Genomic DNA, 26,380 nt, shown 5'->3' with positions numbered 1-26,380 from the left:
GCTGTAGGACACCTCCCTTACCTGAACTCCCCTCGGTTGTTGGTCACTCTCTGCTCCGGACAGAAGGAGGCGCTGTTCTCCAGCACCACTATCTCCACACTGCGCGAGGTGTTCCCGCGGCCCGTAGACACCACACACTCCCACTCACCACTCGCCTCAACGTGGACATTTGACAGGATCAGCTCACTAAAAAATCAAAGATAATGATATGCTGTTGCTAAAGTGTGCTGTGGATGAGCTTTTTTTTTTTTTTTTGACTCATGATCTGTAATGTTATCCTGTTCTATCTATCCTCTTCAGTTCAGTGCCATTCAGTACTATTGTTGTAATTATTCTTTTTTTCCCATTTCATTTCATTCCAATCCAATTTTCTTTTGTTAACATATTCTGTTCATTTTATGTTTCTTTTAAATCTCTTAGTCCATCCCATTTCATTTAGTCTCATCTCATCTCTTCATGCCTTGTCTCTTCACCTGCACATTCACCCTTAACGTATTTTTGCTCATTCCCTTTATATTTCAACATCTTTTCAACCCAATTCTCACAAATATTAAACAGCACAACTGTTTTCAACATTGATAATAATAAGATATGTTTCTTGAGCACTAAATCAGCATATTCAAATGATTTCTGAAGGATCATGTGACACTGAAGACTGGAGTAATGATGCTGAAAATTCAGCCTTGCCATCACAGGAATAAATTATATTTAAAAATGTTAAAATAGAAATTAATATATCAATTAGAAAAATTAAAGGATTAGTTCACTTTTAAATAAACTTTTCCTGATGATTTACTCACCCCCATGTCATCCAAGATGTTCATGTCTTTCTTTCTTCAGTCGAAAAGAAATTAAGGTTTTTGATGAAAACATTCCAGGATTTTTCTCCTTATAGTGGACTTCAATGGGCACCAAACAGTTGAAGGTCAAAATTTAGTTTCATTGCAGCTTCAAATTGTTCTACACGATCCCAGATGAGAAATAAGGGTCTTATCTAGAGAAACCATCACTCATTTTCTGAAAAAAATTTAAAATTATATAAGTTTTAACCATAAATGCTCCTCTTGAACTAGCTCTCATCTTCTTCTCTATTTGAATTCCAGCATTGTAGACACTGCTAAGCGTATTACTGCCCTCCTCAGGTCAAAGTTTGAACTAATTGTTATATACTTGCAGTAGCATATTGCATAAAAATTAGTTCAAACTTTGACCTGTGGAGGGCAGTAATACGCTTAGCAGTGTCTACACTGTTGGAATTCAAATAGAGAAGAAGATGAGAGCTAATTCAAGATGAGCATTTATGGTTAAAACTTATATAATTTTAAAAAAATTTCAGAAAATGAGACATGGTTTCACCAGATAAGACCCTTATTTCGTGTAGAACAATTTGAAGCTACAATGAAACTAATTTTGACCTTCAACTGTTTGGTGCCCATTGAAGTCCACTATATAGAAAAAAATCCTGGAATGTTTTCATCAAAAACTTTAATTTCTTTTCGACTGAAGAAAGAAAGACATGGACATCTTGGATGACATGGGGGTGAGTAAATTATCAGGAAAAGTTTATTTAAAAGTAGACTAATCCTTTAATCACATAAATGTAGCCTTAGTATAAGAGCGTAAGAGACTTCTTTCAAAAACATTTTAAAAAATCCAATTATTTCAAACTTTTACCGGTAGTGTATATATAACCAAACCGGATAATCTCAGTATGATTTACCTGGTGATGAAGGTGCAGTCATGTTGTACACTCTCTTCCAAAAGGACCTCATTCACGGGGTCACTGGTGACAGGCTGGCCATTGTGTCGCCAGTGAAGGGTAGTGATTTTGTCAACCAGGGAAGCAGTGCAATGAAAAGGCAGCCTGTCCCCTTTAAACACGACCTGCCGTAGCGAGGGTAACAGAGACAGCGTGTGCAGCTCCAACGGACCCTCTGAGGAGCCAAATGAATTAAAACATAAACATTAAGATTCACAGAGAAAAATATTTACTAATAAAAATAAAGATTTATTCTATTTCTGTACTGATCATTCTTAGTCCTCTAATATGCTGCGTTTCAAAAGTTTATTATATAAAATCAGTACCTTTATTCAACAAGGATGCATTAAATTGATCAAAAGTTACATATATAGAGTCACAATAGATTTACATTTCAAATAAGTGTTCTTTTAAACTTTCAAATTCATCAAAGGATCCTGAAAAAAATGTATTAATAAAAAATATTAAGCAGCATAACTGTTTTCAACATTGATATAGATAAGAAATGTTTCTTGAGCATCACATCAGCATATTAGAATGATTTCTGAAGGATCATGTGACACTAAAGACTGGAGTAATGATGCTGAAATGCAGCTTTTGCAAAACAGACATATAACAGCAGCACAAGCCTGTCAATTTTCCATCTTAAAAACAAAAATATGTGAACAAGATGCAAGTTTTGGGCACTTGTGATCCATATACAGCACCTGCAGTGATTTCAATCACTAAAAACAGCGGGACGATTTTATATTTATAAAGCTAACGTGATAAATTAAGCAAAGTTTAACACTAATCAAGGATTTGTTGATCTGGGTTTTATTTTAAATCGAGTTTGTGTTGCACCACTTACATTTAAACACAGATTAACTATGCAGAAAGACCATTAGAATTAAAGGGCCGATCAAGCAGCATGGGCGTAGGATGAACCGACGCCAGGCTAAAGAATCCTTAGTGCAACCCACCCTTAAAGTGCCTTAGTGTACTAAAATAGTGATCAATTTCAGTTTAACCCTTTTTTATGATGCATACTATATACAGGCGAGCAGATAAGCCCAGAATATGAACGCAACGTATTTTCTTTATTATGATTATCGATGGAAAAAACGCTTAACGAGAAACCTTGTGTTGCGTTAATATTCTGTGTTCATTTGTTTGACTGTACAAAGTATGCATAATCAATAAGGTATATATTGAATTTGGTCTTTTAATATCACTGTCTTACTACATTAGATCTTACTACAAACCAGGTAAAAATGACTGGCGGTCAATGGAGAAAAGCCTCGCTTTGCTTGCCAGGGGTGTGACGTCACGTGAAAACATCGATACACAACACGCTGCTGTGAGCCAGTAAGACATGCTGCTGCTGTACAAACAGTACTTAACTATAGGGGGCGGTGTGGAGCTGTTTATACAACAGATTGACGGCACAAGTACTACTTCTGTACAAAGCATACATTAATTATCCATAGCAGATCTATACAGGTGGAGCTGGGGAAGGTGGAGGGTTTCTGAAAGCGCGCTGCAAACTGCTATAGCTGAAGTATTTGAAGGTTGAGCAGTAAGCTCATTGGCTGCTGATACAGCAGGAACCAATCAGCTGTGCCCTATAGAGAATTCTAGAGTTTCATGACAGAACTTTGTATTCAAATAGAAAACAGTTCTTTTAAATTGTAATAATATTTCACAATAGTACAGTTTTACTGTATTTTTGATCAAATAAATGCAGCCGTGGTGAGTATAAGACAATTCTTTTTAAACCCCAAATTTTTTAACGGCAGTGTATACGTCATGCAGTATTTGAAATATTTGTGTTAAAATCTGACAATATGCAGTCTTAGGCACGTTAATATTTCACAACATTCCTTTCCAAACATTCCTTCTGCCATTAGTTTAATCATGATTTAGTTTGTCTCAGTTTTTTTTCTGTTTCTTCATGTAATCTCAGACGGACTTGATGATTGTGAGATCAGATCTTCTTGTGCACACAAAAAATCTCACTGGATTATTACAATTAATGGCAAAAGGAATGTTTGGAAATGTAAACTGATATTTCCTACTGACACACATCAGCAAAAGATATAAATAACTGAGTTAAAACCATTTTTCTTTGTGAAAATACTAATGTATTTATACACAGAACAGTATGCCCATGTAATCATCTGTGAAGTGGCCATTCTCACATGGCCTCCTGCTATTCTGGTCTGCTCCTTTTTGTTGTGGATATTATGTGTAGGGAGATTAGGCCTTCAGTTCTCAATAGATCAGAAATTATTTCTGTGTTTTCATCTGTTTTCATCTTTAATCCTAATAGACAGCACTGTTGGACATCTCTTCTGTTAATACCTGAAGCAAGTTCAATCGTATTCTTTCTCATACACAAATAGCAGGAGGTGTAAGAAAGTTATTTAGGTGTTTTGTTGCCTTGTAATCATTTAAAATCAGCTTTGCTTGTGAAACAGCCTGGGTGAATCAGTCTCTTGTGGAGGGCTGAGGATATGTATTCACAACAGCAAACCCACAGAGGGATCTTTCCTAGTCGGTCACAGCTATGTGCTTCTGGCCAACATAAATATGTTTAAGGGCAGCGGAGGAAGAGATGGCGAAATGAGCTGATATTAAAACAGTAACAGGAGCCCCGGTTTGAGGCCCAAGATTCGAAAAAATGCAGCGTATGTCTAACAGAAAGATCAGTTGAGGTTTAACAGAAAGTCACTAAGAAATATAATAAGACCCCTGTGGCAAAAGTCAGAGAAATAGGGAATTTTTAAACAAATATTCTTGATCTTAGCTGGCTAAGACACATAGATTGAGCAAGATAGCAATTCAAACAAAATACCAAGGCCGATCAAAGACTGAGGAGGTGCTGTCGCTGATAAATTATGCAATTTTCAATATTACTTTTTTTTTCTGGAAAGTTGTCACAAGGGCTATATCAGTAACTCTAAGGGTTTAAGTAAAAATGACCAATAAACCCCTTTTAATAATAATATTAATATAATATAGTACATTTTTATATTATTCAAAATAAAAAAATAATAAACAATAATTATGTAAACGATAATATTATTTAATAATAAAAATAATAATTATTTTGTTATAGTTAAGTAAAAAAAAAAAAAAAAAAGAAAAGTAAAAATTATGACAATTTGCCCTGGTCATACACTAAAACCTATATGTATTTGTAAAGTCCATGCAGACATGCATACTGTATTTACATAATTGAATATGATATTGATATATTCATTTTGCTCACCACAGCTGAGGTCACTCTCTCTAAGGAGACGTAAGGGTTTGTTCTGAAGCCTTCTGGGATATGCACAGATTGTTTCATCCCCAAGCCGAGCGGAACTGCTGTGGAGAAAGCCTGGGACCCAGCGCAGACCGCAATCACATGACAGGAACTCAGAATGAAAGTTTCTAATAAGCACAGAATTGGAGGTAAGGATTAGATAAAGATTAGATCTTTCTGTTCTAGAAAGATTATTCTTTTATCTGTGTAATAATTTAGTATCTCCTTAATCTTAACAGGAATTAATAAAATAAAGGAGAGTTTCAGTTAACACCACTGTTAATAGTCCAGTAAAGTCAGCTTTATTTATATAGCCCTTTATGTAATGCTGATTATTTCAAAGCGGCTTTACAGTGATAAACAGGGAAATAATGATCAGTGATGCAAGCAAATTTCAATTCTGCTGTAATGCAGCTCTAAAAACAATGTTAATGATAGTGGCATTCGTTTTATGAAAAATGTTGAATAAGCAATAAAGCAGCTCTACAGTGGTGTCATCATCCAGCTCAGTTCAGTTCAAGTTTTGTTCTCATCCAACAGTGTCAGTGCAGTCAAATCAATAACATTACTAATTATTGAGTGTCCCCAACAAGCAAGCCAAAGGCATCATAAACTGTTAATAAACTTCTGTGGTTCCCTAGAGCAGTAGTTCCCAACCCTGGTCATGGGGAACCCCCAACTCTGCACATTGTGCATGTCTTCCTAATCAAACACACCTGATTCAACTCATCAGCTCGTTTGTAGAGACTTCTGAAATGGTTGTGAGAGACATCCAAAATGTGTACTGTTGGGGGTACTCTAGAAATATTGTTGTAGATTATGGACAAATATGCACGCTCTTTGATTTGTGCAATATAAAATTATTAAAGTGCCCCAATTACGCTATTTTGTTTTCGAGGTCTCCAATGTTTACATGGATCCAAGATTTTAAAAAAAAACTTTACTTTTCTTATAACATACACTGCACATCACCTCAAAGAGTCTGAAAACGGATTCGCCATTTTCACACTTTTGGCTTTTGGCTTCCGGAATGGCCCACGCCGGGTAAAAGTTTTCTGGTGACATTTCTTCATGTCTATTTGGTGCGGCTGTGCATTATGCACTTAACATACAAACCAGATTCCAAAAAAGTTGGGACACTGTACAAAGTGTGAATAAAAAAGAAATGCAATAATTTACAAATCTCATAAACTTATATTTTATTCACAATAGAATATAGATAACATATCAAATGTTGAAAGTGAGACATTTTGAAATGTCATGCCAAATATTGGCTCATTTTGGATTTCATGAGAGCTACACATTCCAAAAAAAGTTGGGACAGGTAGCAATAAGAGGCCAGAAAAGTTAAATGTACATATAAGGAACAGCTGGAGGACGAATTTGCAACTTATTAGGTCAATTGCCAACATGACTGGGTATAAAAAGAGCCTCTCAGAGTGGCAGTGTCTCTCAGAAGTCAAGATGGGCAGAGGATCACCAATTCCCCCAATGCTGCGCCTTTAGCAATATCAGAAAGGAGTTTCTTAGAGAAAAATTGCAAAGAGTTTGAAGTTATCATCATCTACAGTGCATAATATCATCCAAAGATTCAGAGAATCTGGAACAATCTCTGTGCATAAAGGTCAAGACCGGAAAACCATACTGGATGCCCGTGATCTTCAGGCCCTTAGATGGCACTGCATCACATACAGGAATGCTACTGTAATGGAAGCCAAGGCTCATTTAAAATGGACTATGGCAAAGTGGAAAACTGTTCTGTGGTCAGACGAATCAAAATTTGAAGTTCTTTTTGGAAAACTGGGACGCCATGTCATCCGGACTAAAGAGGACAAGGACAACCCAAGTTGTTATCAGCGCTCAGTTCAGAAGCCTGCATCTCTGATGGTATGGGGTTGCATGAGTGCGTGTAGCATGGGCAGCTTACACATCTGGAAAGGCACCATCAATGCTGAAAGGTATATCCAAGTTCTAGAACAACATATGTTCCCATCCAGATGTCATCTCTTTCAGGGAAGACCTTGCATTTTCCAACATGACAATGCCAGACCACATCCTGCATCAATTACAACATCATGGCTGCGTAGAAGAAGGATCCATGTACTGAAATGGCCAGCCTGCAGTCCAGATCTTTCACTCATAGAAAACATTTGGCACATCATAAAGAGGAAGATGCGACAAAGAAGATCTAAGACAGTTGAGCAACTAGAAGCCTGTATTAGACAAGAATGGGACAACATTCCTATTCCTAAACTTGAGCAACTTGTCTCCTCAGTCCCCAGACGTTTGCAGACTGTTATAAAAGAAGAGGGGATGCCACACAGTGGTAAACATGGCCTTGTCCCAACTTTTTTGAGATGTGTTGATGCCATGAAATTTAAAATCAACTTATTTTTCCCTTAAAATTATACATTTTCTCAGTTTAAACATTTGATATGTCATCTATGTTGTATTCTGAATAAAATATTGAAATTCCACATCATTGCATTCTGTTTTTATTCACAATTTGTACAGTGTCCCAACTTTTTTGGAATCGGGTTTGTAATTTTTTATGCAATGTGCTGAGGAAATGACTGGCAGGTAGCTCCCTTATCACACAGACTTGATCCTCTGATTTATAAAGAGAAAGCAGGACCACTCGCACCCTGGATGTTTCTAAATATATATATCATGAACACTTCTCATGCTTACTATAGATTAATGCAAACACTAGTTGTGCTGTATACAGTGTGGTCTTGGAAATTAATCATGTCTTAGTTTAAGCATTTTAATTGGTCAGGTGAAATTAATACATATGCTATATTATATTTTTAAAACGTATTAAACTCATCACAATATTATGTATCTCACAAATTTATATCCCGCATTGAAGCATATAGGAGCATATGGGAGTTTAGTTTTTTATATAAATAAATTATATAAATAAATGTACGTCATATAGTGATATGAGCAGGGGAATTGCTGAATGAGTAGCTGCGTAGCCTATACTGTATAACAGCTGATGAAATAAAACCACCCGCCAGTAAATTTGAGCAACGGTCTGAGTGGTTGTATAAGCTACAAACAAGTAGAAATTAATTTCTTTGTAGATTATAAAACAGCAACTTTGAAAACAGACAAAACAGAAAAGATAAGAAGCGATACTTGAGAAAGGAGAATATTAATCTATTAGCCACATACCCATAGCAGAACTAACTTTACCCCGCATCACGTGATTTCCGATTGTGTAATGGCTAGTTGGTTTGAAGATTCAGTCTCTCTAAAACCCTCCTTTTCGAGAGTCTACTCTGCTCTGATTGGTCAGCATGTGTCAGAAACGAAACGCCCAAACGCTATCTGAATTTCAGCTTCCTCAGCGCTTGATACACAGTGATACGAACAGTAATGAAAACAGCATCTTCTCAACATTTCGACAACATGAACAAAAGGTCTCAGCTACAACTACAGTGTTTGAGAGCTGGTCAAACACTAATCCCTAAACCAACCCATCTCCACCCCCTGGATCTGGTTCCAACCTCGCCCCCTGGATCTCATGTACTGCAGTGGGGAGCTACTATAATTCGGTTGTAAAATGCTGTTGTGACTTCTGTAAATTAATGAAACGTGTGTCCAGAATGGGATTAAGCGGTAAAAGGTGAATTTGACTGCAGTGTGTACATGGTCTTTGATCTTTAAAACTTTGCAGACATTTTACATTCACAAATATCTATATTACACTCTGCATGAAAGATAATATTTGAAAAGCATAATAGAGCACTTTAAAAAAAAGATGTGGATATGCATGATATCTTAGGAATACCATCTAAAAAAAATAGATGATTAATCATACACTTAATAACATATGAGCATATGCACCACAGAAGCATTCACTTTAACTCACACTAGCTTTAGAGAGTGTAACTCCATAAACACATTTGGGTCCAAAGAGGAAAAGATGTTTCCAGAGATGTTTCTATAATATAAGAACACAAATGAAACATTTCATTCATTAACTAAATATGACATAATAACATTTGCAGTAGATGTTGTGCATAATATCATCTTAAAAACTAAAACTGTCAAACATAGGTTACCCTGCAAAGAGCGTTTTATGTGTTTTAGTCTTCCAATAAATATTTGTTTCAGAAATAATGACTTACAATTTAGTGAGGTTGGTAAGTCCCTGGAACATTTCTGAAGTCAGGCAGCCAATTCGGTTACTGGATAGGTCACTGTACAGATTACAGTAAATGAGATGCATTTTGTGTTATTTTGTGTTCCAGTTCTAGCAGGCATAAATCTGTGCTTCAGAAAACATAAAAGACTTCATTATCAAGTGATCATATCTTGTTTTTTATATTATAACATATGATACAGTTAAGTAATATCACAAGAGCAAGAAAGCTGTTTACAACACACTCTTTACAAATATAAGCACGATTGCAAATGTGATATTGATATTATACAAATGTTCAATAAACAAGAAGTTAACATTAAGTGACTTACATTTTTAAACACAAGTTTTTGCTCTATTTCGGCTGCGAAAATAGTTCCACACAAATCCATGGCAGAATCAAGCAACATATGGCAGTGTTTTGTTACTGAATGAATCAGCTGCTTCGAACGGATTGGATAAATGATTCAATGACTCACTCATTAAGTGATTTGCCGCCACCTACTGGTGGTTTTTAGTTTCATATTTAAAAGTATTGTTTTATTTTTTCCATTGTATTCCAGTTTCGGGGGAAAAAAAGTTTAAGCAGTTTTGCAATAACAGTCACATTAATTGTCTTGTTATAAAAATGGATCATGACTTACAGTTTTCGAAGAGCTGTGAGACCCAGAAAGGCTCCAGGCATGATGGTGCTGATTAAGTTATTCCTGAGATCCCTGAGAAAGAAACAAACACAGAGACTTCTGAGCCGATCAACTTACATGTTATATTTGAATAGATTTCCCATGGATTATACTTTTTCAGTGTAAGTTTATATAGCAACCACTTTTACTTTTTTAAGCAATAAATGCTATGTTTACCTTTAATTCTTGTACTTAATATTAAAAAAAAAACTATAGATAAGATGTGCTTTGAAAGAAAAGGAAGTTACATGTTTGCATATGTCGACCATTACCTAAGTACAAAAAACAACCAGGTCATATCAGCATAAAATAACAAGAAATAAAATAACAAACGCTTTTATATGCAATTGACCACAAGACCCTTGCTCTGCCTTTAACATTTTCTTTGTCCTGCCTCTGTTTGAGATAGGAAGAAAATTCCTGCATTTTTTAAACCATACCTCAAACCACACCTGGTCCCAGGGCTCAAAATCAAGGCAAAACCCCAAGCAGAGAAAACAGACAAACATCAGAGGAATTCAGGAGCAGGAGAAAGCGGAGATGGCCTTTTTAAACCATGGACACCAAGTGGATCTTCCCACAGTGAAGATACACCTTCATGAGTCAAACTGTAAATATTCACTTCCAATACAAGCTTTGAAGGTAGTGTTTCAGGCCATCGTGTTTGCTTATGTCCATGTGTTGAACCACTTATCAGCATATTTGCTCATCAAAATATGGATTCACACACTTAATGATGTACAACTTAACTTCTGAAAATCTTGCATGTTTTATTTATTTTTATTTATTAGCCATGCAGGGAATTATGGATAAAGGCCAACTCCCATGTTGAAAAAACAAAACAAAAAAAAAACAGCATATGCTGGTTAGGTATGTTTTGAAGCATGCTAGCAGGTTTATGCTGGTCCTTAGCTTAATCTGGTCCTAAGAAACTAGCACCAGCTCAGGACCAGCTTAAACCAGCTCATGACCAACTAAGGACCAGCATAAACCAGCTCAAATCAGCTGCCATGCTTCAAAACATACCTAACCAGCATATGCTGTTTTTTTCAACAGGGTCATGTCTCATTATGGCTCGACCATGTTTCAGCAAGCTTAATAGAAGTGCACAGAATTTTTTTTTAGAGGTTACACAATCTTACTTTAAAAGTTACTTTAAGATCACTGCATTAAGAAACCAAGTGGGATTTCATGCTAACTTTGCATCAAAACAAAAATTAACTTTGTTCTCTGCAGTTCCCCATCACAGTTATTCCAAACATTTTTAGCTGGATTCATTTACTTTGAAAACTCTGAATGGCTTTGGTGTGATTTATAAATTAAATTTCGTATAAAATAAGAGTATTAGGTAAGCAATAAGGTACAAGAGTCTGTGCTGTATCGTGAATAAGTCATGACTTTGCGTCGTGCCTGTAACCCCTTCAGCCGTGACTTATTCACGATACAGCACTAGCCTCGAGTACCTTATAGCTTTTATAAAACAGTTACCACACAATACAAATATTAAAGCCAGAAATATGTATCAATGCAACTTTCATGAAGTATAAATTTTTCTAAAAGCCTTCCTTCCACCAGAAAAAATAGTCCCTGACCGTGAACAGCAACAAAAGTTACATTTTCACGCCATTAGATGGCGGCAAAGACTGTCTTTATGAGTGTGTCAGTCAGTAGCAAAGACTTTTATATTGAAAAGATTGAATTGTTTTGAAAATGAAACAAGATGCAACTGACAAGTGCTTTGACTAGCGCTGTCAGTTACGGGAAAACCCCATAACTGTTAAAAGGACAAGATAATACATTGGACATTTAAACAGATTTTTTTTATTATTACATTTAACATAGGACTGACCTGAATCTGAATGCAGGTAATAAAACTCGCTCACTCAATCTCTTTCTCACAATACTCTTCTACGTAATACAGTAAGCTTCAATAAACAATTGAGAACATACAGTTTACATTGCTAAGAGTGGTTGCTAAAAGTGTTGTTTAGTGATACACAGAACCGTTGGGTGAAGCGGTCATAGCCGTGAAACAGTGAAACATACTGAATTATGTGGCTAATATTTTGTAACATAGAACAAACAAGCAATAAATCTCAATAATAAAACAGTAATCCTCTATCCGAATGTGTACTATTTCAAGCACAAAGCTTGAAACTATAGCAAACAACTCTGCAGCATGATATCATGTGCTGAATATAAACATGAACATTACACAGCTTGATAACAGATATGCTGTATATTATTGCAGGGAACCAAGACATTTACACCGGCATGACAGAATGCAGTAAAGTGCTAGTCTGTCACATCTGTATGGCCTAGTGAGTGCTGCATGATTGACACATTAATAGTTATCAGAGTGAATATGCAGAGAGAAGCGGAGGGGTAGAAGGTGAGAAAGTGACCACAGGAGAAAGTTATGCACTACTAAGTACACGTGTTTGAATTTCTGTGACTACGGAGAGTGCGATGCCAGGGTAAATTGGATATATTGTAGAGTATTTCAGTCTATGAATGTGAATTGCTGAATGAACCTGCTCACAAATGCGTGTGTGTGCCAGTAGCAGTGCTCTTGGACAGGGAACAATAGCTGTTTCCTGGCTAGCGTGTCCTAACCCTCATTAGCACTGTGATGAAAAGGGAGACTCTACCCACTGTTTCCTCACACACACACCGCTAGAGTAAAGGTCAGAGCAAAGTGTGCTCTCTGTGTGTGAAGATCAACACAACGGCTCACAGACACTCTCTTATCGCTGAGATGGGGAATGTGGAACAGGGAGAGTTCTCTTCCTAAAGTCTGGAGCGCGCATGCACACACACACACACTGCAGAACCACAATGTCAGCACGGCTGAAGTGATTGAAAGCCTCATGAAAGGTTTTGTGGGTTTTAATCCATGTGCATTAATAAAATTATCTTTCAGCACATTTACATATTTAAAAAGTACAGTCTTTTCTTTTCTAGATAACAATATTGATGACTCAGAAGTACTTTATTTTGATGTGTTGACTAACTTACTAAAGCACATGCAGAGAACTTGATTATAGTGTGTTATTCGATGTTACATTTAAAGTTAATATATTCGAAATGTTCCAGCATTACAGATGTGTAACTACAAATATATTTAAATGCATTACATACAAGTTTTAATAGAAGTGAAAATATTTACAACCCAATCTCATGGCAATTCGTACGTATTTTACGAGGTGGCTATTTCATACGAATTCATACAACCTCACTTGAACGAATTCATATGTTTTTTGCTAAATCGTACGTATTTTATGAGTTGACAAATTCGTATGAATTCCTTCGAATGACCTACCCCAAACCCCGCCCCTAAACCTACCCGTCACTGGGGTTTAGATAAATCGTACGAATTTGTACGAGTGAGGTTGTACGAATTCATACGAATTAGCCACCTCGTATAATACGTACAAATTGTTTGTGAGATAGTGTTGAATATTTACTATACATTCGGCAGTACACTTTTTCATATTTCAAAGAGAATGGGAGCAATTATGTAATTTAATAGAATAGTTCATTTAATAGAATGCAACAGTCGGGTTGTGGATGTAAAAACTCTTCTCCACTGGGAAACTGATTTTTACCGAAAACTTATAAACCTTTAAAGACAGCCCTACTTTGAGCAACAAGGTTTCTAATCCATAATATTTGCTTCTATTGAAGCTGTTAGCCTGCATTATTTCAACTTTATTCAAGTTTTAAAATAATCATAACAGCAGAATTTGTGGTGAAAAACCACATTGCGCTTGATGCTGTATAGAAAATTCCACCAATCAGAGAGTCGCAACAAGCAAAACCCACCAAAAGATCTCTTTGGCTCCGCCCACTCTCATGAAGCACAGCAAATGGCGTAATCGAGTCGATCAAATATTTTTTTTATATATATATATATATATATGCATATTTTGCAAAAAAACTTAAATCTATTGTTTTTATATACATAAACAACATTTTTAAATTAGTATTTAATATTTGTTCATAATTTTTAGTTCAATTATGCTGTTCGCAGTGCTTCATGTGATTGTAGTTCTTTCCATCACTATAGCTGTTCAGTAGCCTACAGAGTCTTGTACCTTTATTTTTGTCCGATTTTCAAATACTTTTTTGCTTCAAATCAGTTAGTAATGTTATGATTCATGCTTTAGCGAAATTTTTGAAATCCTTATGGGAGAAATGAATGGAAAAATTACTTCCACAACCAGCGTCGCTCAAAAAGTGGGCGGTCACTGTTGCAATCAATTGCATTCAATATAAATTTAAACTATAATGAATTTTCATTTAATTCCAAGTGTCTGAAAATATTACATTCAATTCACACTTAAATATTCTTTTAAAGTATATTATTTCCATAATAAGTATTATTTTTAAAAGTATGCTAAACTGTACTTTTTTTCACAGCAAATAGCAAACCATGTTCAAGGCTTTGATGTAAACTAAAGGTTATTGGCTTTGTACAAAAAAAAGGCACATTTCGATTGATTCGTCCCAGCCCAACTTCCTGTTTCAACAGGAAATGCGTCAACTGAAAACAGAACTCATCAAGTGATTTCATAGGGACTTTAAAACTCTGGAGGAGTTATACACAACTGGGATCCATGAACCCTCATGAACTTCACAAAGGATTTATAAAGAACAATGTTTGTTGCGTGTCTATAAATCACTTTAAATCCAAGCCAAAGTCTGCTGAATAATTTTAGTTTAGTAAGACCTTTTGTAAGAACATGATGATATTCAAACACGCAGATGTTTAGACAAGAAAGCTATGACACATTGCAATGATTGACCTGAAATAGCGTTTTGTAGTATTTGAACTCGTCATGGAGATTTAGATAAATCTGGGCCAGGGTTTATACGGGACACTGTCCTGCCAGCTGTAATGTGTCAAGTTTCCTGTCATGTATTTTTCTGCCCTCTCTGAAAGTTAAATTCTGAAAAAAGCGACAAAATCGCAGTCCATCAGAAGATAATAGATGTTGAATATGCAGCTGTGTGACATGCCAACACACTTTCATGGCAATTCATAACTATTGCCACTACCTGCTAATTCATATGAATTCCCATGATCTCATTGGTATGGTTTTGTACTGCTTATGTCCCACTGATGGGTAGGGATAGGGGTGGATCTTTATGCTTACTTTTTTCAAAAAAGCATACATTTCTGTACAAATCATTATGTACAAATTCATACCTCATAAAATAGAGATCAGATTGCTCTCTTTCAGCAGCCTTGGTGCTGGGACTTCAAAATATTATTTAAAAAGATTAGTAAACTAAACCAGTCAGCTCTGAAATGAATCACAATATAAAAAACTTTGATATGAAGCAAAAAATATATGAAAATCAGGAGAAAAACAAAAACAAAACATACTTGCGCATTTATGAGGGAATGACATAACAAAAACAATGGTGCAATATAGACTATACTTTTGATTTAAATTAACTGATTGTGAGTATAAAAAAAATGTATTTCCGGAAATTCAAATACACATTATACAAAAAAATATAAGTAGCTGGTTTCATTTTCATGGTAACAGTGAATTGTCCGATTACTGGATCTCTATTAAAGGTACAATTTGTAGGACCTGCCACTAGAGGGCGCACTACCAAAACAATAACAATCGCGTGGTTTGATGACGCTAAGAAGGTGCGTGGAATGATGGGATTTGTTGTCTTCTACCCAACAGCTGACGGCCATCAATCAGACGGAAAAATAAATCATGGATTTAACGGATGAGGTAAAGTTTTATAAATGTATAAACTATGGATCAGACGCGTCCTCGCGCGGGTCTAGAGACGCGATGCCCCGCGTTTGCCGTGTATGCCCCATAATACTAATCATGTTGATCGTTATAATGGCATACGTTTTCTGTAAAGATACGAATCAAAACAACTCACCTGTCGAGTAAAACACAAGCGAGATCGGCATCTCTTTCTAGGTGAAGTTTGTCGCGAAGCTCTCTCCATCTAGAAAATGCAACACCTATATTGATCTCCTCTTGTCCCAAACTCTTCTTGGGTCGTTTGGTTGGCCCGTACGCTTACGTTTACAGGAGTCCTTGTCGACAGAACCAGCAGCAGATGGTAAACAGTAATTATGTTCCATAAATAAGTAACACAATACACCATAAAACGTGCAAGAAGTAAATAAGGAACTGCTTGAAGCAAGCTAGTGGTTTGCTGGACGCTAGACACTACTTCCGCATTTGTCCACGACACTGTTGTCATGTGGTTTCTACGTCAGTAAAGGCGGTAACAAAGGGTAACTGACGTCATTGACAGGCGACTGCACTGCCCCGTGTCACTGTTTAGAATGGGAATTTTCTCATGATTTACAAGTGTTAGTAATCAGCTGGACAAAATATATAACACTAGCCTAGTGGTTTTTGGATATTTTACTGCGAATATCTTACAAATTGTACGTTTAAGGATTAAGTGTCATTTAAAAGTTGATTTATTTAAAGTTGAAATCACACTAATTTGTGGCTTCTCCAGAAAAATATCTCATCCTTTAACAACCTCAGAGCTCAAGTTTGATCTGTCTTGAAATGTTTATAAATTATTGTTAAAAATCTATTTCACTTAAAGGGATAGTTCAGCCAAAACTAAAATTCTGTCAGCAATTACTCACTCTCAAGTTGCTCCAAACCTGAATTTATTTCTTCTGCCAATCACAAAAGAAGATATTTTGAAGGTTGTTGGTAACCAAACAGTTGACTTTAATAGTATATATATATATTTTTTCCCCATACTATGGAAGTCAATGGGGTCCATCAACTCTTTTGTGTTCAGCAAAAGTACATACAGGTTTGGAACAACTTGTAAATGATGACAGAATTTTCATTTTAGGGTAAACTATCCCTTTAAATTAATGGTATTTTTAATAACCAGACTATTTTGCTCTGTGTGCTCTATCTAGATTTTTGAACAAATTAGATTTAATGCCATTGGCAAGTAAAAGTAAAACTGTAAATTTAAAAAAGAAAATGCAACACAACACATGGCTTAAGTCAAATTGCTAGAATGATAGTCTGACTCACAGATTTAAAAAACAAGAAAACAAAAAATACAATAATAAATTAAACATATTTGTCAAATATTCCTCTTATTAAGCCAACAAATTAATAAAACTGAAAACAAAAGAATGATATAACAATGATGGGTCTCAGATTTTTTGGGACAGGTACAGGTTTGACACCAGAGACTAGTTTGAATATGAAACTGTAAGTGAAACTATGGCTGTTTTTCACAACCACAGTATAAAATGCAAATGTTTCATGGCCTTAATCAGAATCAGCATTTGTTCTGACAAGATATATAGTCCATTAGTGTCTATGTAGGTTGGTTGCCAGAAAACGTAGCACATTTGGCACATCATTTTAGGGAGTAATATTGTGAGGTGTGTTGCTTTGTAGATGGAGGTGCAAATAGCGGAAGCCATTTTGGTGCCGCATGTCTTTTCCTGTCCCTGCACAGAGGTTGTTTATTTTTACGGTTTCCTTTCTATCTTTTTATTTTAAAAAACTGTTTTTCCCGTTTCGCCGGAGTCGTGAGTGGGGGGAGCAGAACTGACCCCATGTAATGGCCACACAATGGGGTCCTTATAACTGCCTTGAAATTTACATCGACCCACTCCTACCCAAACAGGAAATCTGGATCTGCCTGCTTCTTATTTTTCCAACTCATTTCCTGCTTTTCCTCTCCTTCCTCAGATTATTGGAATTGTTTTCCTCTATCCAGTCCATCCTGAGTCAAAGGCAACAGCATTTAACTTTCTGTTGCATTTGTATTGTAATTATTGCAAATTAACAGCCACACAAGAGCATCTATCATCATAAGCTGAGAACATCTCTCCTCGTTTTAATATCCAGATAAATGGAACCAATACCCATACCTAGTTCAGGACTGTCCCTTTAGACTGAAATATTTAGCATATTTCAAGAGCTTGAATTAAACACACATGTAATGTGAAATCCAGACCGTTTCCTGACCAGGATTTTCACTAACCTTATAAAGAAAAAGTGCACTTTTGAAGAGTTGCATTTCTGTGGTTAATGTTGATTATATATTTGTTCAATGGCAGAAGGAAGGTACTACGCCAAGATAAACGTTGGGACCGGAATTGTGGAAAATTGCTCAGCCCTGTGCTTGGAGCTTGTACACTACCAGAGATAAATTAGGCACATGTATTAAAAAAAATGAACATTTAGAATATTGCTTCAGTTGGACTCTGCATCATCTGGAGGGAGGTTTGCCGTCAAATCATTTGAAGAGACTCAAAACTCAGAAGAGAACTAATGCCAAAAACACAGTTTTACTTCACATCATTATCAAACAATCTGAGCATGTGTGTTTCCTCTATTAGCCACAGACTGACCAGAACAGTGTGTATTTCTATTTACTCATTTAGCAGATGCTTTTATCCAAAGTGTCTTACAAATGAAGAACATAACAAGCAAATTAAATAAGAAAATAAAAATAAGAGAAAATAAGTGATAGTGATAAGATAAAACAAACAAAATAATTATTACAAAATAAGGCAAAGAATGGCCAGATACAGTTGAAAAGGAACATGAGATGAGGCAAAGTCATCAATCTATGGTCCAGTCAATGCGATAACGGTCATCTATGAATGACCATAAACTGGCAAACTAATTGCAAAATAAACTCACCTACTCAGACATCATCACTTCCAGTCATGTCCAAAATAAAATAAACTTTTTAAAGCAATTAAAAATGTTTAAACATATAAATGTGATAAATGTGAGTTGGTTTTAATAAAAAGTTTTGTACTTCTTTTGGGGTCCCACTTTATATTAGGTGGACTTAACTACTATGTACTTACATTTAAATTAATCATTTGATACAATTCACATATTGTATACATACATGTTTTTACACTGTAATTATATTTTAAAAACACATGCATGTAATTACATCTGTAATTAATTTCTGTAATTACACTTATAATGACACAATTGACCCATCCCTTAAACCTACCCATACCACCAAAACTGTCCCTAATCTTACCCATATCCCACCTCAATTGCAGCAAAAGTGTTTTGCAAATTCAATATGAACCCAATAAGTACATTGTACTTTTTTTGTGATGTAAGTACACAGTAGTTAAGGCCACTTAATGTAAAGTGGGACCACTTTTTGTAAGTGTGTTAAGAAACAGTCATGTAATTGTACTCTCTACACTTAAGTGGGCTTTTATTTCAGAAATATTATATTATCTGCAAGTAGTGTTTTTAAAGGTACAGTAAGCAATTTCTGAGAAATACAGTTGATATTTGAAATCAACCCAATCAAACACTATTCAAAAGAAACACCCCCCACCTATCATTGCAGAGCCACTGCAAAAACACAATACAAGAGTGGATGTCTCTATTATACAGTAGATGAAGCAAAGCAAAATAATATATTTATCCCTTAAAACTTATCTTTAATCACCAAAATGACATATTTAAAAAAATTTTCCATTAAAAAAATTATTCATGCCTTAAAATAGTTTGAATGTAACTCTATACCCTTGCCTCATTTAATATAAACGTATCAATGAATATGCAAATTAACCCTGCTCTACTTGCTCACGCCAGCTCAGAGATCCACTCGGTCAACTTACTGAGGTAAACGCTGCACAATGGTATCGCTCTTTACAACATCGGACACATAACAGCTATTAATATGATTTGCCTTTTGCTTGACTATGTTATCAAACAGCTAATAATGTGTTGCTAATGTTACACAAACCATGTTCCCATTCACCATGTCAGAGTCAGACAGCTGCCTTCTAACAATCAGTATCCTTACAAAACAAACTCAGAACATCAGAGGAGAAAGACATATAGTTCATCATAACATCGTAATATACATCATACACCTGCCATATTGCTAAATCTACATGATTTTTCATATCAACAGAAAAATATACCAGGATAAACTGGCTTAACTCGAGAGTCCCCTGTTAGTTTGCAGTTAATGATATGCTATTAAGCCCGCTGGGACTTTGACGTGATTGGTTACAAGGTAGTTTGTAACATCACAGACACCAGCGATTTCAAACCTTTTTTTCATATGGTTTGTCTTAAAGCATATTAAAAACACCACATAGACATATAAACACAACACTGATTTTCACCACAGAAAAAAGCGAAGATGATAAACAAATGACAAGGAGAACAAAAAAATAATATACAGAAAACAAGGGGGTTTGAGTTTGTTGCTAGTCACCAGCAGCACACCAGCTCCAGACAAACAATGATAATCAAAACTGTTCTGTTACTATAGGTAATATTACAACAACTATATATCTTGGTTCTGTGAAACATAGCAAAACCTATGATACTCACATATGGAGCACAAACAACACAACCTCTGCGTCCATTTTCAGGCCTTCTTTAGTCTTTCCAGTACTGAAACTTTTCCAATATTAACGCAGGTCCTAAAGCTCTTGCCTAATCATAACCCTAATTTTTCCAGTGATATTCTTCTGAACTTTCCTTTTTTATAATGTCTCTCAGCCATCTTCATCTCTTTCTACAGTCTTCCTTCAAATCTCCCTCTTGCTCCCATCATGAGTGGATACGCCTCCTACTGCTGATTGGCTACAAGTGTGTTGTGGTGCTCAGTCCGATCTACTTTCTCAGAAAATGCAGAATAAGCATATACCATTAATTAACAATCTCATAGCTCACAGTAGGTCTACCTTTAGGTTTACAAGTTATCATTAAATATCCCTAATGGAGAAAATGTATGGGATTTTTACTTCCAAAACCTGACTGTTGAACTCTATTACAGAAATTTTGCCGCAATTTCATAAGTCCAAATATTAATATGTTGGAAAAGATGCAGTTATCAATCGATAGTTCTGCATGTTGGGCCGGCACACAATACTTTAAGGGAACAGCACTGAAGCGCTGTCACTAGGCCAGTGTGAGTACAAAGAAACAGCTGTCTGACAGCACAGAGCACAATATGAGTGAATGAACGCAGGACAATGACCAGCTATGTGTGAACACTGCTGCATGTGGGTGGACTTTGAGATCGAGTCAGTCTGGGTTTTAGGAGGGCAAAATGAAAAGGATTTCTTGTAGATGTGAAAGAAGGAAACAGAACAAATACAAAAAACTCAAGTTGTTAATTCAGCTCAGCTGTGCATTTCACAGACATAGTGAAAATGCCCTTCCAAAACTACTCTTGTCTGCTCTTTCATCGATTTCTCAGTACAAACGTACGCTCTGTCACTCCATCCTGCTTTTGCTTTTCGTGAAAAGCCCAGACGCTATCGTGTCCCGCTAGCAACATAAACACACCCACACTAGCACACATATACACACTCACAAACACACCCCTTGCCTTGAGTTTATCTAATAGTCACATCTGGAGTCTATCAACCCCAGCGGTCTGCCCCCCTTCTTCTTCCTCACACACTCCTCTGTTCCTGCTCTGTCCCGCACGTTTAACACTTTCTTCACCGTGTCGCTACTGGATATGAATTCTGAGATAACTCCAGCAACTGAATATTCAGTCCCTGCTGTTAGGCATGTTCATTGGCTCAACATCTCAACAAGAACTTGAAATGAACTCTGGAAGAAGAACTTGGACTGTTGTTGTGCTGTGCAGGCGTTTTGAAGAGTGTGAATAAACAGTGAGGCCTAGTCAATCTAGTCCAGTCAAATCAAGTCTAGTGAAACTTCTGTCAAATTTCAATTGTGATATATGTAATTATTTCAGTTCTAAGAAACATTCTTCTTATTACAATTCGATCAATTCCTGATGGATAAAATCAAGTCTGCCCTACTGTACTTTTTTCCTCACCGAGTATCTTTTTAACTCAAAAATACCCTTGTGAAAAAGAAGTACACTTTAGCATACTTTAAAAAAAGAGTACTTAATATGAATATAATATACTTTAAAGAATATACTTAAGTGCAAACTGAATGTACAGTTTTCAGACACTAAATTGCATGTTAATTGCAATTAAATGAAAATGTATTATGGTTTAAATTTAGGGAGAGGCTCTTTGCATTAAGTACAAATAGCAATAGATGCTATTTACATGCTATTTAGTGAAATGCTTATAAAGTGAAAATGCTATGCTATGATATTTACACTAAGTGAAAGCTATTTACACTAAGTGAAAATAGTATATTTTCTTAGCGATAGATGCTATTTACACTAGGTGAAATTAGCAATAGATTCTATTTTATTAGTACAATTAAGCACACTTTTTTCACTAGTGTATGTCATATTTTAAGAGTAAAATGGATTGTGAACAGTGTTTGACTTTAATATACATCACCAACATAGAGATGAACATATTTTTTTGGCCTTAGATTTATTTTTGTCTTACTGAGGTCTTATTTTTTGTTTAAAGTATTATACTCTGGTCAAATCAATGCAGGACTGTTGGACGTTTTAATCACACAAGAAGCTGATTGAATCCACATCTGTCTTTCTCTAGCTTTGTTTATTAGGGGAAAGATGGTTAAATTCACTGCCACTGCCACTACCCTTCAGATTTTATGAGAGGGCCGTGAGTTTAGCAGTGACCAGCACACACACTGCACTCCCACTCTGGATAATGCCATATCCTTACCTACATTGGAAACAATGTTAATCTTAATTCCAAACACAGAATAATGAACCCACGTTAAATTAGGAGGGTTGGGAGTTGGGAAACAATTTTCATTTTGATCCTGTTCAGACACTCTCAATAAACAAGTATTCTTAACTTTGGATGGCAGGTACTATTTGAAAGAAATCAATTCTCATTAAGGTTACAGTGACTTTCTATAGACAACACTTTAAAGGAATAGTTCACAGCATTACTTACCCTTGCCAGAAATACTTTCATTAAGGTTACAGTGGTTTTGCATAGACAGCATGTTAAAGGAATAGCACATCATTATCTTCTCGCCCTCATATTGTTTTTATCCATACAATGGAAGTCAGTGGTAAGCAAAACATATATTTTTTGTTCCACAGAAGACAGAAAGTAATATAAGTTTGGATCCATCCATCCATCCAAGTCAAGTCAAGTCAAGTCAAGTCAAGTCAAGTCAAGTCAAGTCAATCAAGTCAAGTCAAGTCAAGTCAAGTCAAGTCAAGTCAAGTCAAGTCAAGTCAAGTCAATTAAGTCAAGTCAAGTCAAGTCAAGTCAAGTAATATATAGTGCAGCACAAAGTGAAATGAAGCAACGTTCCTCTGGGACCAAAGGTGCTACATGAAACAACATAAATAATCACGATATATCACGAGATGTAAATGTAATTTTTCAGCAAAGTTGTTTGTGCAAAAGTTTCATTGTTGGTGGTCATTGAGTGTGTGTCAGTCCAGAACTTGTGTTGAGGAGTCAAATGGTTTGTGAGAAGAAACTGTTACACAGTCTGGATGTGAGGGCGAGAATGCTTCGGTACCTTTTTCCAGATGGCAGGAGGGCGAAGAGTGGATGCGAGGGGTGTGTGTGGTCAGCCACGCTGCTGGTGGCTTTTCAGATGTAGCATGTGATTTAAATGTCTATGACGGAAGGAAAGGAGACCCAGATGATCTTCTCCGCTGTCTTCTTCACTATTGTAGGGTCTTGCGATCCAAGAGTGATGCAGCTGCCCAGGATGCTCTAGATAGGGTGGTGGGAGCTGGGCCTTCCTCAGCTTTCTCAGAAAGTAGAGACACTACTGGGCTTTCTTTGTTAAGGAGCTGGTGTAGAGGGACCAGGTGAGGTTCTCCACCAGGTGGACAGTGAGGAATTTGGTGTTCTTGATGATCTCCAAAGGGGGAAGTAGTTGATGTACAGTAAAGAGTGGTCAACAAACATATATTTTGCTTTGTCCACGTTCAGAAACAGGTTGTTTGCTTCACACCAGTCTTCCTGAACTCAATGTTCTAGCTGATGAGACCCACCATGGTCATGTCATCGGTGAACTTAATGATGTGGTTAGTGCTGTGCATTGCTGCACAGTTGTGAGTCAGTAGGGTGAACAGCAGGGTACTGAGCACATAGCCCTGGGGGCCCCAGTACTCAGTGCGGTGGTGCTGGAGGTGCTGTTCCCGATCCTGACTGACTGAGGTCTCCCAATCAAAAAGTCCAAGATCCAGTTGCAGAGAGAGGTGCTCAGGCCCAGCAGGCTCAGCTTCTTGCTGAGGGATGATGGTGTTGAATGCTGAGTTTAAGTCTTTGAACACCATTCAAATGTAGGTGTCCTTATTGTTCAGGTGGGTGAGGGCCAGATGGAGTGTGGTAGAGATGGTATCATCAGTGTAAGTGTTTGGACAATATGCAAACTGCACTGGGTCTAGTGAAGGGGGCAGCAGGGTCTTGATATGCACTTCATGACAATGGTTGTGAGTGCCACAGGACAGTAGTCATTGAGGCAGGACTTCTTTGGCACTGGATAATAGTGGTGGCCTTGAAGCATGTTGGAACAACGGTGATCATGAAAACGTCGGTAAGAACATCCACCAGCTGGATGGACGGGAGAGCCTAGCACATGCAGGCTCCTGCCCGCTTGCCACGCTTCCGCTTGAGGCCGAGAACTGGAGGCCTGGTCCTCATAGCAAGTCAAGATTGTGTAGCGGATCATCCTGTATATTGAATTTTGGATTATTTCTGCATTTCAATAGTATCTGGCAGTGGTAAACATGAATATCTATTGCTCCAATGTCCTTAATTCCATGTAAATCGAGATACAAAACAAAGATAAGCACTGTTTTGGATCCGGAGTGGCCGCAATGCCATCTTCCATCCATTTATCATATCCATCCATTCTACCATTCCTCCTTCCATCCATCCATCTTTACATCCATTTATCATGTATATACATCCATCCATCCATCTAGCCTTTCATGTTTTGACAGGCTCAAAGTCTATCTCTCTGTCTTTCTCTCATTCTTTATATGAGAGCACATTTTGCTTCTACTTTTTGTCATCCTGTTCACTCTATCAGCCTGTAAATCTTCATTCTCCCTCTCTCATTATTCTCATTAGCTCTGCTCAAATCAGTGCTGGACAGGCCGCTGTGATCTTTTCACACACTCGTTAGGGTCGCCGCTCGTTAGCAGGGACCAGCCTCATTACAGGATGTGTGTGTGTACGTGTCTATGTGGCTGTGTGCCGTTTTAAGGGATGGCGCTGGGTGGAAAATTTAATTTAGTAGATCAAGGGAAAAAACGTGGGTTTGGCTGAGTGTATATATGTGGGTTCAGGTGAAAATTGCTCTTTTCATATAAAGTGCTTGTGAGTATGTGAATGAAAGCCAAGGCAACACAAAGACACTTACACACACGCACGCTAACATGTGGCCTTCACGACATCCTACAGCAGCCCGCTGTGTTCTATAAGGGTATAAAACAAACATGGCTAAACATCGCTCTCATTGGGTGGTTTGGCGAGCTATGAAGGACTTCTTTTCTTTGAGGAGGTCTGCTTTAATGAAAGGGAGGACTGTATGAGGAGCTACCAGAGAACCAACACCGGCCTCTCCTTCTGCCCTCTGGCACTACTGTAATACTACCACACTGCTGTCCTTATAGAGGCATATACTGAAGAAAATTCATTTCAAAATATCTAAAAACCTGAGAAATGTGTGATTGAAGATCAAGTAGGCACATTAAGATGGGGATTGAACAGCAATGAATGGGTCATTAAAGTGCAGTACTGCTATATAAACATGGTCGGTCTGGTGCTAGCATGTCATAACTGTTACATGTTCCACATGACCTGTTTTTGCAGTTTACTTAATGGTCATGGTAGACTGGGGAGGAGCTTTGCATTGTGATTGTTAGTGTATAGAACACTCTATGTGCTCTTTTATATCTTATATCAAATTGCATTTCAAAAGAGCTTATATATATACTCTCTTAGTTAAATTAAAGTGACAGACATAATATAATAAATAATTCACTCATGGCAACAGTGAAAACTACATAAAAATACAAATAAAAAAAAACAAATCAGCAAGTATGAAATCAGAAGTATGCATTACTGCATAGAAAATGATAATAAGGCCGCGTGTCCACCAAAGCGTTTTAGCCAGCTGAAAATGCTAGACGCCTATCTATAAGCGCTTGAGAGCGCTTCGGGAGCGCAGTGTTATTTTTTTATTGTTTTTATTGTTTTTTTGCTTTGTTGCTGTAATATGGAATATCCACGACACTGTTACTTGTAACTGATTTTGCAGATAATTAGTTTCAGACTAAAAATGTTGACACAATTTAGAATACTTACTATGTATGTTCGAGGACCAGCAATATTAATTTGTCATCCATTTTGTTCCGTTCTCTGCTTGTTGATGTTTTTTGTACAACAAGAATGTTGCCGGTGTTGTATTTGCACCGCCCCTTCTCCACTCTGATTGGACAGCTGACTAAATAGTGACAGTGATGTTACAGTACATTAAGCTACGTTAAGCGTTTTTCATGTTAAGTATTTTAGAATGTCCCCATGATGCGACAAAATGCTACTGTAACCG

At 36.8% G+C, this 26,380-nt stretch overlaps 1 protein-coding gene across 1 annotated transcript in view; it reads right to left on the bottom strand.

Moving 5' to 3' along the window:
* Positions 1–26,380, bottom strand: part of adgra2 (adhesion G protein-coupled receptor A2) — a 106,158-nt gene that overhangs the window by 17,234 nt on the left and 62,544 nt on the right. The window contains 6 exon segments of the mRNA XM_048209226.1: positions 22–186; positions 1,721–1,934; positions 5,013–5,176; positions 8,929–9,000; positions 9,188–9,259; positions 9,846–9,917. Coding sequence (XP_048065183.1) covers positions 22–186; positions 1,721–1,934; positions 5,013–5,176; positions 8,929–9,000; positions 9,188–9,259; positions 9,846–9,917 — 759 coding nt within the window.

Source organism: Megalobrama amblycephala, linkage group LG12, assembly GCF_018812025.1.
Source record: "Megalobrama amblycephala isolate DHTTF-2021 linkage group LG12, ASM1881202v1, whole genome shotgun sequence".
Classification (NCBI taxonomy): domain Eukaryota; kingdom Metazoa; phylum Chordata; class Actinopteri; order Cypriniformes; family Xenocyprididae; genus Megalobrama; species Megalobrama amblycephala.
Note: the sequence above shows the minus strand (reverse complement) of the source record. Positions and strands in the feature narration are given on the sequence as shown.